Source organism: Erpetoichthys calabaricus, chromosome 9 (assembly GCF_900747795.2).
Source record: "Erpetoichthys calabaricus chromosome 9, fErpCal1.3, whole genome shotgun sequence".
Classification (NCBI taxonomy): Eukaryota; Metazoa; Chordata; class Cladistia; order Polypteriformes; family Polypteridae; genus Erpetoichthys; species Erpetoichthys calabaricus.
In genome coordinates this window covers 149,481,512-149,494,374 of record NC_041402.2, presented here as the reverse complement: position 1 = coordinate 149,494,374, position 12,863 = coordinate 149,481,512, and the positions used below count along the sequence as shown (strand labels likewise).

General features: G+C 38.1%; 1 protein-coding gene across 1 annotated transcript in view; it reads right to left on the bottom strand.

Annotated features, from left to right (window-relative positions):
* The window catches only part of htr3b (5-hydroxytryptamine (serotonin) receptor 3B), an 83,654-nt gene that overhangs the window by 62,375 nt on the left and 8,416 nt on the right, over positions 1-12,863 (bottom strand). The window contains exon 4 of the mRNA XM_028809538.1: positions 1,605-1,649. Coding sequence (XP_028665371.1) covers positions 1,605-1,649 — 45 coding nt within the window. The remainder of the gene's footprint in view (positions 1-1,604; positions 1,650-12,863) is intronic.

The window sequence follows — 12,863 nt, the reverse complement described above, 5'->3', positions numbered from 1 at the left end:
CAAGCAGGCATTTTGGCAGAAGCAGCACAAAGTCCATTTCTGCTCAGTGTGAGTTCAGCTGCCCCCCTTCACAAAGCGAGTGTAGACACATTGACATCTGATCGCTGCGTGCAGTGTGCAGTGTTGGTCTGAGGTGTTTAAGAATGTAGAAAGTGTTTAAGAGCATAGGAAGTGTTTATAAGAGCGTGGGAAAGGTTAACAAGAGAGTGAGAAAGGTTTATAAGAGTGTGGGAAGGGTTTATAAAGCCTTAAAATATGTATAAATAATAAAATAAATATAGGTCACTACTTCGCGGATTTTCACCTATCGCGGGGGGCTCTGGAACGTAACCCCCGCGATAGGTGAGGGATTACTGTATATGGGCTCCTCAAAACCCCAAAACTTTATGAGTGTTTTGTGTTTTCTTCACTATATATATATATATATATATATATATATATATATATATATATATATATATATATGGTTGAAATAGTTTACTGTCAAATAAATGCAAAGAGTACACGACACGTGTTTCGCCCTCATTCTGGGCTCATCAGATGTACACACTCCACTGCACTCCCTCTCGGGAATCGAACCTCGGACATCAGCGCCAGAGGCGATGCCCCTAACGTTGCGCCACGGCGTGTGGTTCGTTTATTTGACAGCATGTAGATCGGGGTAATTACATTCACGGCATTCGTAGTCTGTGTCACAATCTGATTGTATGGGTGGTTACCTACCAGGTAACGCTTGTGGTTGGCCAGCAATCTGCTAACATCCGCCACGGTGCCCTCAGTTTGTGAGGAGCAGATCATAGAATGGTTGAAATAGTTTACTGTCAAATAAATGCAAAGAGTACACGACACGTGTTTCGCCCTCATTCTGGGCTCATCAGGTGTACACAATCCACTGCACTCCCTCTCGGGAATCGAATATATATATATATATATATATATATATACACACAGTATATAAAATTTATATTTATATGAGTGTGTGTTTGTTTTTAGATGATATGAAATTTTCAGACCAATGCATATATGAATGTTAACAGAAAACAAGTCAGAACTAGATTACCAAGCATTTTAGTCTACAAACTTCACTCCAGTCAGCTACTGATTATAACAACATCCATCCATCCATTATCCAACCCGCTGAATCCGAACACAGGGTCACGGGGGTCTGCTGGAGCCAATCCCAGCCAACACAGGGCACAAGGCAGGAACCAATCCCGGGCAGGGTGCCAACCCACCACAGGATTATAACAACATAACCTATTCAAAACTCACTTACTGCAATGAACACTGATAAGGGGCTGGAGCCTATTTTCACTTCATTGAATGCAAGGTAGGAAGCAACCTTGACCAGGGCACCAGTCCATCACAGGGCCAGTATAACTGAATACTCTGCTATTATTTTCAGTCAATTTTATGGCCCTCAAATAACTGGCAATTCAATTGACAATGAGCTATGAACTAATTGAGTTAAACATTTTAAGATTTGCTGTATATTATTTCTCTAATGGCTATTTTGACAATGAGGTCAAAAGTACTGAGGTAAAGAATCATTCTGTCTGTAGATGGAGAAAAATGTGTGTGATTTCCGTAAATACTTCACTTACCTGCCGGTACCATATGCTTGTGGTCACTTTCTGGTTTTGACCATCCTAGGAGAAGACATAAGGTTTAGACATTCTTTGATGCATTTAACAAGAACACTTTAGTGTTTAAAAGGATCTCAGACAGAAATCAATGTCTTTTTTGCCATTAATGTGATATGCCTTTTGTTAGCAGATTTTCAATGAAAAGAGAATGAAGTATGAAAGACCATTTTCAATAGGTTTTTTTTTTTTTTGGATAGCAAATGCATCTGTATTGACTGTCGTCTAAACATCTATCATACTGTGTAAGAAAAGCTCTTTGTAAATCAACTATTTTTAGCGTAAAATGGATCACTTATTTGGAGAGTTCATGCACAGATTTATTATAAAGCTTATAACATAAGGTCATACTGCATATCTCTTTTTTGAATAGTAAATTTAAGCAATGCATTCATTTTTTATTTTTGAGTGAGAAATGGAAGTCATTTTATAGCACTTTACCTCCAGTAGAAATTAACCATCTTTTCATTGTGAATTTTCACTTAGATTGGCTTTTTTCTACTTGGGTTTGAATTAGGATTTCAAGTTCCTGGTGCTTATCCATTAGTAGGGTTGAATCTACAGAAGGACATAATAGCTGAAACACAAAGTCTCTTACAAGCCTGGGTCATCTTCTGTGTTCAAAAATGGTGAAGGATGTGTGGATTGACCCCCCGGTGCATCCTTATTGCCTTATGTGCATGACTGCTAATCTAAGTCAAGAGAGGTAACTTCTATAAACTAGAAAATAATGTAATGGAAAAACAACAATTTAAAGCAATAGCCCACTTAATGTAGTCATAGTATGAATGGGAAGGTTCAAAAAAAGATATCTCATTTCTTGGTCAGTGTTCCACTGCTTAAAATCTAAATGGCCAGTGTTTGAAAGCTATGCATGTTGTCCAATCAAAGCCTGTGAAAAAGTAAAAATATTGACCTTTGACACTGATATTTGTGGTGCAGTTTTAATATCTTGACTGTTGAAGAACATCTTCTTTTAAGAACATTAATTAATATAGTACAAGGACATGATATAGCAGAAATGCAAGGAATGATTTGACAGGCAATTGGGCAATCTAAAAAAATTCTCACCCTGATATTTTAGTTCACAGATGACTTTTCAGGTACTGATACTGGTATGAAAATGATTTTGCTCTTCTAATTTACTGTTCTAAAAAGAAAATGATGAAGCAAATAAACATGGAAAATGTATGTTGGTTTTCTTTTGTAAAAAATTTTAGTATACAGCACTTGGTCTGCCACACATGTTGTGCATACAATCTTAATATGCTCATAAAAACTCAGTGCACATGCCTGCACATTAGCAAGAGACAAACATGCACACTAAAGGACATTTGTTATATAAACTGATTTATTGTTATACCTCAAATTTCCATATTTGTTAGAAAATATTACTTTATATTCCCCTACCATGCCTTGCTGTTTGTAGCAGTTATCTTTGTACTTCTCTTCAGCTACATTTTTTGGTGCATAACACTGTATGATGATAATAAGTTAAGAGTTGAAGTGAACTCTGACCAGCCTGTCACATAATGGTTTCCTTTATACAATGTGCTTACCCTCTCCTTAGAGACTATCTAGGCTACACCTTGTATGTGTCGATCAACATGCCCTGAATAGAAAATGACTGATCCATTACTGGTCACTTGACATGCGTAGCCAGTCCAATGACATTCAACAATTCAATTCTAAATATGCATCAGAGACAGAAAAGAAAATTGAAACTCCAAGGTACTTGGAGAGTTCATATTCTCAACCTCTTCTGCAGGAATCAAGAAGCCGGAAATAGTGGTTGCTAGGTAACAGGCAGGGGGAGATGATGGCTTCCCATGCAGAAAGATTTTCCAGAGGAAGAAACACAGTAATGTGCATAATGGTGTATTTAAGGATATCTTTGTGGGAATAATATGTAGCATGTCACATTTTTTAAAAATGCACTGCACTCTTCCATTGTCATGTTTAAGAGAGGCATACATTATATTGATTTTACTGGTATGCAACAGACTACATGCATTACACGGCTGCAGATGAGAACACAGGCAAACATAGACGTGTTAACAAGATTTTTAAGAGCAATATTGTTTTACAGCTTAAAAAACCTTTAAAACCTCCAAAAGAATCTTTTAGTGAGCTTCTCCTTTCACAAGCTTACCTGCAAATCGAATTTTAGGAAGTGGAGAGGAAGTTAGAAGAACAGAAAAGGGATTTGGTAGATAGAGGGTTGAAGACAAATAGGAAGAAGACAGAATATATAAGGTTTAATGATGATCAGGATTAAGAAGTTGGAGAGAGCTATTGAAAAGCATGGATAAGTTTAACTCTTAGAGGGCTGAATATTTTTTCCAAAAAACAGAGTTTTCTGAGAAGCACACAAAGCAATGGTTTCACACAGAAATCGACATAATATGTTTGTTGCTGCATGCTTTGGCCGCCAGTTCGTCGGGAACGCATGCCAGGCTGGAGCCTTATGCCTTAGTGCATTGCGATCTGGTTTGTATCTTTTTATCATTGTAAGTGGTAGTCCTCCCAGGCAAACGTTGTCATAGGTGTGTCAGCTACACGATCCTGTTCAGCACTGTGATCAGCTGATGCTGGTACCTCACGTTGTGTCAAAATTGGAGTCTGAGAAGTCAGAGTCCAATTCAGCGATAATATGCAAACCCTCAACCACGGAGTATTCTGCTTTATGCATTCGCTTCTCTCTCTCGACAGATACCGATGCCACTGTTGCCACTGTTTTCACCTCACTACTCACGCAAGCACAGGGACTCTCAGTCAAACCAATGAAGCGAACTTTCCTTCTAGCAATGGGAGTCCAAGTAAAACATAGCGGTGGGTTTTGTCACCGTTTATAGTGGATTACCACCTCCATTTGACAGAAGTCGACATCCACTCTGAAAGAGTTAAGTATCTAAGATCAGATGGAAGATTAGATGTATAGATAACCCATTGAGTGCAGTGTGGATGGACCGTTTGGAAGAAGGAGTAAGGATTATTGTGTGATTGAAGAATTAAGGTTAAATGTAAAATGTTTAAGACAGTGGCAAGACCAGCAATGTTGTATGGAGCTGAGACAGGAGGAGTTAGATGTGGCAGAAACGAGAATGTTGAGATGGATGTGTGGAGTTACAAAAAAGGGACAGAATAAGAAATGAGACCATCAGATGCACAACAAAAGTGGGAGAGATACCTAAGAAAGTGCAGGAAAGTAGGTTGAAGTGGAATGGACATGAGATGAGGACAGACAATGAATATCTGGGAAAAAGAGTGATGGGAAACAGAGGAAGAGAAAGCAAGGAAGGCCAAAGTGGAGTTGGAATGATAAAGTAAACGAAGATTTGAAGGAAAAAGGCTTGACTGGTGAGGAGGTGCAGGACTAAACTGTTTGGAGGAGGGTGATCAAGCACATCAACCCCACATAGAAGTGCAGGAGCCTGAAGCTGAGGAAGGGGCGCTCCTACTGAGCAATTGCCAGGGAGTAGGAGGCCTAACTGATGACATCTCACACAAGGGCCGAGTGTGAGCATCAGGAGAGGTGTGTGTGGCTCGACAGGTTGCCCCACAGACGCAGATGGAAGGGTGGCAGAGAACAGAGCCAGGATATGAAGGTTGACTGCACCTGTCGGTCAACGTCTCTGCCTACTGTGAGTTCCGAAGGAATAAGGGGAGTAGGCGCGGGGTTTTAAAGAGCAGTCTCCGGGGCTCAAATTTTTGTGGATTGTCTCTGGTTTTACCCTCTGATTTTAATGGATTATTTATTTGTTTTTAACCTTTACCTTTACCTTGTTTTTATGGATAATTTATTTTTTGAACATTTTTTAACACTGACCTTATTGAACACTGTTTTGTTTTAATAAAAGCACTGGAGCACGTGGCTCTGAGGCTAGAGATCTGCACTGGCAATCGGAAGGTTGCCGGTTCGAATCCCGTCAATGCCATTAGGGACTCTGCTCTGTTGGGCCCTTAAGCAAGGCCCTTAACCTGCAATTGCTGAGCGCTTTGAGTAGTGAGAAAAGCGCTATATAAATGCAAAAAATTATTATTAATTATTATTATTATTACTTGCTTTGTGTGTTGTGTCCTCATCCGCTGGCTCATCCTCGGGTGCGTTATCGCTGTTAGTGGGTTCAAGAGGCTCCCATGAAGAACCCAGTAGCGTGAGGCCGACCCACACCATCACAGTCCCTCAGGGCCTCTTGTCGAATTCACTACCATAGTTCCAATTTCATGACAGAGGATGACTGTACAACGGGGTATTTTCTTCCACCTTTATTTCTGAAGATCTTTACTTCTCAGTTATGTAGAGACAAGCCAAGCAAAATGACACCTTTTATTGGCTAACTAAAAAGATTACAATATGCAAGCTTTCGAGGCAACTCAGGCCCCTTCTTCAGGCAAGATGTAATCAAGAAGAAGAAGGGGCCTGAGTTGCCTCGAAAGCTTGCATATTGCAATCTTTTTAGTTAGCCAATAAAAGGTGTCATTTTGCTTGGCTTGTCTCTACATTCATAATGGCTAACACGGTACAACACCCTAGTACTTCTCAGTTATGTAAGCCATACATAAATGCAGGCTCTGTTATACACTTTTTCTTTTGTGTGTTTGTTTTATGTCATCTGCAATTCCTTTGCCATCTAGCCTCATAAATGAGAAACACAGTAAGTACCTGTAAATGTAGCAATTCCTTTACATTAGTATATGAAATGACACTTAAAAACTGAAAAATATATTTCCTGAACCTCCCCTCCTGGCATACAGACAACCACCAAACCTTCAGCAACTAATTGTCCGAAGCTCCCTAAGTGAACCAACAGAAAATAGCACATCTCTCTGCCTACAGCAAAGATGTAAAACATGTGCCCACATTTATAATACAGACCATATAGTTATACCACACTGCCGACTAGAACATCACATAACGGGATCATTTTCCTGCAGATCATCTAATGTGGTCTACCTAATTCTCTGCATGAAATGTCCTGACACGGCACTCTATGTGGGAGCAACTGGACAAACACTCCGCCAGAGAATGAATTTACACAGGTTCCACATTAAACGTGGCAACACAGATGTTCCTGTAGCGGCCCACTTCAACAGCCATGGACACTGTGAGAGGGACTTTAAAGTCACAGTGCTTATGGACAACTTCAGAACACAGCAAGAGAGAAACTCATGCTAAGATTTAACACATTGCAACATGGTTTGAATAGAGACAAGAGTTTTATGGCCAGATATGAGGATTGCTTGCATCTCTCAGACTGACACAGACAACCTGACTACAGATCCACATTGTTTTGAAAAACTCATTTGAAACTTCTAAAGACTTTGTTGGACAGTTATCTTATCCAAAGATCTTGACCATACATTGTTCTTCTCTCTTGTTAAATGAACCCTAGCCTGAAGGAGTCTATTAATTTTTTACATTTAAGATTTCTCACTTAAAGATTTACCACTGTTGTTTCTTGTCCTAGGGTGTATATAAACACAGGGAACTCCAGTTTCTGTATTACATCTTGCCTGAAGAAGGGGCCTGAGTTGCCTCGAAAGCTTGCATATTGTAATCTTTTTAGTTAGCCAATAAAAGGTGTCATTTTGCTTGACCTTTCACTATATGAAATGACCAAATAGTGGGCAAAGTATCTTCTCAGACACAGCTTATTGTAAAGGCAAAAGGACAGTTTATTTATTTATTTTTTTTCATGACTCAACTGACCTATGCCCACATCAATGTTTATCTTTAAGATCGCTCACTTTCCCACTTCACTTGGTGTTTTCCTGAAAACTGCACTCACCACCCATGCCAAGAAATAAAAAAGGATTGCCAGACTTCACTGTGCTAGGCTGATGAACGTGTGATGGTCATCTATGGTACATCAGACTTAATATGCAGCAGATGAGTAAAAGTTTGTATGAGACGGCCTTCTTTTACACTTACAAATGTGCCAACATGTTGTTGGGTGTAATATGCTGATTATGATGACGATGCTTCAAATTAGTGAGCTATGGAGGAGGGCATCTTGCCAGAAGTGTAATTCTGGTTGCATAGTTTCTGATGTTATTTACTGGTTAACTCAGTCCATATGTGTGATGACACAAACATATTGGAAGATGAAGAATGAGTCAGAAAACATTTTTTTTTTGCAATAAGCTATGCGCTGTTTTATGGTAAGGGGTGCATAGAGTTCAAAATAGCAAGTAGCTGTGAGAACAGCAGGCATCCATTGTGCTTTAAATTTACAGTCATGTGGGAAGCACTCTTAGGGCCTACAGCATATCTTTGTGCACATTGGGCATTTCAGTTAATTTGTGTTTTTATATGTTTATTTATAAGTTCTTTCAAAATAAATGTGGAATAATATATATAAAAGGATATATATAAATGGAATGAAAAATCCCTAAAACAAACATTCTGAATATAAAAGTAAGCAATTTGCTTTAAAAAAAAACAGTTGTGCCTTTACAACAGTACATCACTGATACTGTAGAAACACTATTATTTTTTATTGATTCATTCAATCATTTATTTATCAAAACTGCTTATTTTAATATAGAGCCTGAGAGAACTAAATTGGGATTGGGGTCTTTCCATCACAGTTCACACTCATACATACATACACAATTATTAATATGGAGTGAATTTATATTCACAGATCAAATCAAGCTACATGATTTTGGGATGTGAGAGACTCCAGGAAGAAATATGCAACTTCCACACATACAGAGCTTGCTATTGAATTTAAATACAGCTGTCTGGAGCTGTGAGGCACTATTGTCTCAGAGGTCCAGCATCCTGGGATCAGCTCCCATGCTTATTCGTTATCTGTGTGGAATTTGCACATCCTCTCTGCATCTTTTAACTCGGGAACACCTGTTTTATTCCAAATTCCCAAAAACAAATAAATTGGCCCATTGTGGCTATGTGTTTTATTGTGCCCTGCTATGGACTAACACCCAATACAAGGCTGTTTCTTGCTTTGTGCTGCTGGAATATCCTCCAGCTTCCATGCGATCCAGAACTGGATTAAGCGGGCATCAGAATACATGTATGTAGTAGTAGTTGTAGTATTAACAATGTCATGTATACAAACTATACAAAAATATTATTTGCATGTCTGACCAAAGACATCTCCATTCTTGTTTGTATAAATATTAATTCATGTGATCCTGAATTAGTATACTATACATAAGTTCAGAAATTATTTTTTAGTACTGGAATACAGGCAGGTTAAGAGAATTGCTGAGGGTCACATGGTAAGTCAAGGATAAGGATTGAAGCCACATCCGTGGAAGGCCCAAAAAATATGGATGGTTTTATATGCCTTGATTGAATGGAAGATGTTGGTACTGACCGGTTAAAAATGCACTATTGTTAATACTATCAGACTATATAATGACTTTTCCCATAGTCCCATCTTCACACTATAACAGATACAATGCCTATTCCTTTGCATTATATAATTATTATATTGTATGTATAGATTTTAGGGTTGCACTTACATACAGTAATAGCTATTTTTTGTAATATTTTTTGTTCTGCTGCTGGAGCACATGAATATCCCTTTGAAGATCTATCTATCTATCTATCTATCTATCTATCTATCTATCTATCTATCTATCTATCTATCTATCTATCTATCTATCTATCTATCTATCTATCTATCTATCTATCTATCATTTTTCCTAAAACTCTGAGTTAGAATAAACAGGTTCTTATGCAACAGTGCTTAGTATTCACTGATACAAACATCTCCTGATTATCAATATTCCTGATAATTTTGAGGAGCTAAGCTGTAACCCATAGAACATGCTGTGAATCTGATGACAGAGACTATAAAGGACCAGTGGCATATTCTTTTGCTCTCGTTTTTTGGCCTTTCAGATAGACAAAGTTCAACTTGCTATGTTTGCTATTTCTGTCTATATACTTGGGGAGTTTGGGGGGATACCATCGTATGGGATTGTGTTCAACCCAAGTTTTCCCCTTTTGTGCTATTAGCCATAACTGACAATGTCTAATAAAAACCAACAAAACATGCTAATATGATCCAATGGCAATAAAAAATAAAATACAAACACAGCAGAAAGGTGTTTGCAGGCTTAACTCATTTTTTTAAAAGTTGAAGTACTGGATGATTCATCTCAAATTCAATGATGACAGAAATCTCTGATGCTGTTTTTCTTATCTAAAAATTTTTATATTTATCTCAGTGATTGCTCCTTCAGGTCAGCTTGCTACAACTTTCTAGAATTTTCTCAGCAGGTCTTTCAACATAGCTCCATCAGGCGTCTTATGGAAGTCTTGCTGTAACTAAAGTAGTACTTAATCTTGTTTGTAATTTAACAAGTGAACCATCCCACTATTTTTATGTACTTTATTTGTCACCCTAAGTTGATCATAAAAACACACTGATGGTTTTACTTGGCAATGAAATAATAATAATAATAATAATAAAAGGTTGATGTTGCAATATCAATATAAAATTATAATGTAAGCTATAGATTAGCTCTTTGTAGCATTAATACCCCTATAGATAATTTGCATATATAGTGATTTAACTAGGTGATTAGTTACAACCTATAAAATCACAAGGGTTATGACAATGACAATGGACAGCTGTCCAGAGAACTGTGTAGTTCAACTGGAGAGCCATCCAAGAAGCCAAGTCACAGGGTTAAATGCTCTTTTGTGGGAGGACATAAACCCTTTGAGTCGTCTCAGGAATCAACAACTAACAGAGAAATACAGGCTGCCCAGAGGTGAAATAATAACCCTACTTGGTCTAGTGCAGGGAAAAGTGAAATTTTGCCCTTAGTCCCACTGAGCAACTGCTGACAGCTCTCAGTTTCTATGTCACCGGTGGATTCCTGCCGACTGTTGGTGATGTACATGGCTTTAGCAAGGTTGCTGTGTCAAAATCTGTGCGTGCATGTGTGACCATGCGCAAGGCACTTCACCTGCCTGTGCTCCAATTTTAAAAACAAATGAAATGCAATTAATTGTATCTCAGATGTTGCAAATTGCCTTGAATAAAGAGGTTAGCCAAATAATTAAATAATAATCTTCTTATATAATACGCTACCGTGGCTGTCCGTTTGTCTGTCCAGGATTTTAAATCACCTGTAACTTGTAAACCATTTAACCTATTGACCTGAAATTTGGTACACATATACTACGTGACATCTACTATCCGCTTTTGGGGTGATGATTGACTTCCAAAGTTATTCATCTTTTTATTTTTATTTTGTTTTATTGTATAATGAACTCTCAGCAGCGGCCAGCAGGGCAGCAGTGTGGTGCATGTATACGGGCGCCATTCTCATCCCTACCACCTTCGCCGTCACTTCCACTACCTCTTCATATCTTAAATCATTCTTGAGGCAGATTGAAGACTTAAGTGCCAGCTTAAGTGAAAAATTAAGGAAAACGTACTAAGTAATTGCAACACAAACACTGACCTAATCAGTTTTAACATGAAAAGATGCCGACGAAAGAAGAGAAGAAGCGGGCCGCTAGGGTGGAGAAAAGAAGAGCTGTTCAGGAAGCAGCAAGCGCATCAACCTCTGAGCAAATGAATGCTAAACATACAGAGAAAGAGAATGAAAACTAGGAATGCTCAAGTCAAGTTTATATTCACTGCAGTGAACCGTTACTGGTAATAATAATAATAATAATAATAATAATAATAATAATAATAATACAATGACTTGCATGACAGTAAAATTGGTTTTCATGCCACTGCAGGCATTGTAGGCACATGAAATGGAATGCCCATCCCTATTCATACTCCCAGCCTTGCTAATCCTATCCATACCTGTTAAAAAGGGTTCTTGATTCTAAATGTATAAATGATATGCAACCATCAGGGACTTTTTAAAGACCTTACGGCCAAGTGGCCTGGGAGTACACGTGATGTTTATGTCTTCTCCAACTTTGAAGTGAGTCAGACAACAAGGGATGGTGCATTGGCTGGTGTCTGGATACTGGGAGACAGTGGGTATCCTTTTTGCCAATTCCTACTAACTCCAGTGTCCCCAAACCATGGCAGAGAAGAGGCAGAACACTGCACACCAAAATACACACATCATTGCAGAGCGGGCTGTACAATCTTTGTATGTGGAAGATGCAATTCTGTCCTCTGGGACTTCCATGAGCTTTGGAAAACAACACTTCTTCATTTTTTGTCACCTTTTCTATAAGTTTTTTTAACTCCTCTTTTGTAGAGTGTTGTTTTTTTCCCTATCACTGCTCACCATTGTTCTTTCTTGCAAGGTAAACACATCACAGTTTGAGTCCATTTGTAGATTTTTGACTAATGGGTTAAATTAATTTTACCTATTAGTGGAAATGTTAATTTCTTTACCTTGTGGTTTTTTTGCATAGTAATTGATTCTTTTGTCACCTTTCTTTTACATTTACACATGTCTGGTGTGACAATATAATGCATATTTAACAACTGAAGTAAATGTGGGATCAATGATTTTGTTTTCGACTGTCTGCTTATTTGACATGGACGCTGGTAAAGAGCCCAAGAAATACTTTAAACTCATTCGTTAAATGTCGAGTGACAAAGGACTTTCAGGAAACACTCAGAAAACTCATTAATTTTTTAACCTACGTCACTAAGATTGATAGTTTTCGGGCCATGCACCACTGATTGTGGTAGTACTATATTGTCAGTTTATTTTATCAATTCACCTTGCTTTCTTTTTAATTGGCTTTATTTATATATTATTGTGTTAAATGATTTTATTTACTTTGAATTGTACTCTTTGATGCTTCATAAAGTACCTTGTAACTGTGTTTGCTGTGAGTGGCACAATATTAGATTGATTGAATGCTTGATTGACTGATAAGTTGACAGATTGATTAACTAATTCAATGACTTGTAGAAAATATTAATTTTCATTGAATGCTTTGTGCAAGCTGCCTAACACTGAAGGAATGCCATGTTCGTGTAGCAAACATGAAAATCCTCTTCAAGAGGTGACACTTCACACCGAGTGTCCTCTGTCACATTGAACTTAGGACCCAGACATGAGTTTATTCTGAGTCATCACTACAGAGCAAGACAAAACTGAAGTTTTTAACCAACCTCTATTGGTCTCCATTATTTGGAGTTATATGGCCTGTTGTAAACATGGAAACATATTTCTTTGCTAGAAAACAAGAATGCATGGCATATGAAACCCTGAAGAAAGGAAGCACTCAAAATGAAAGAT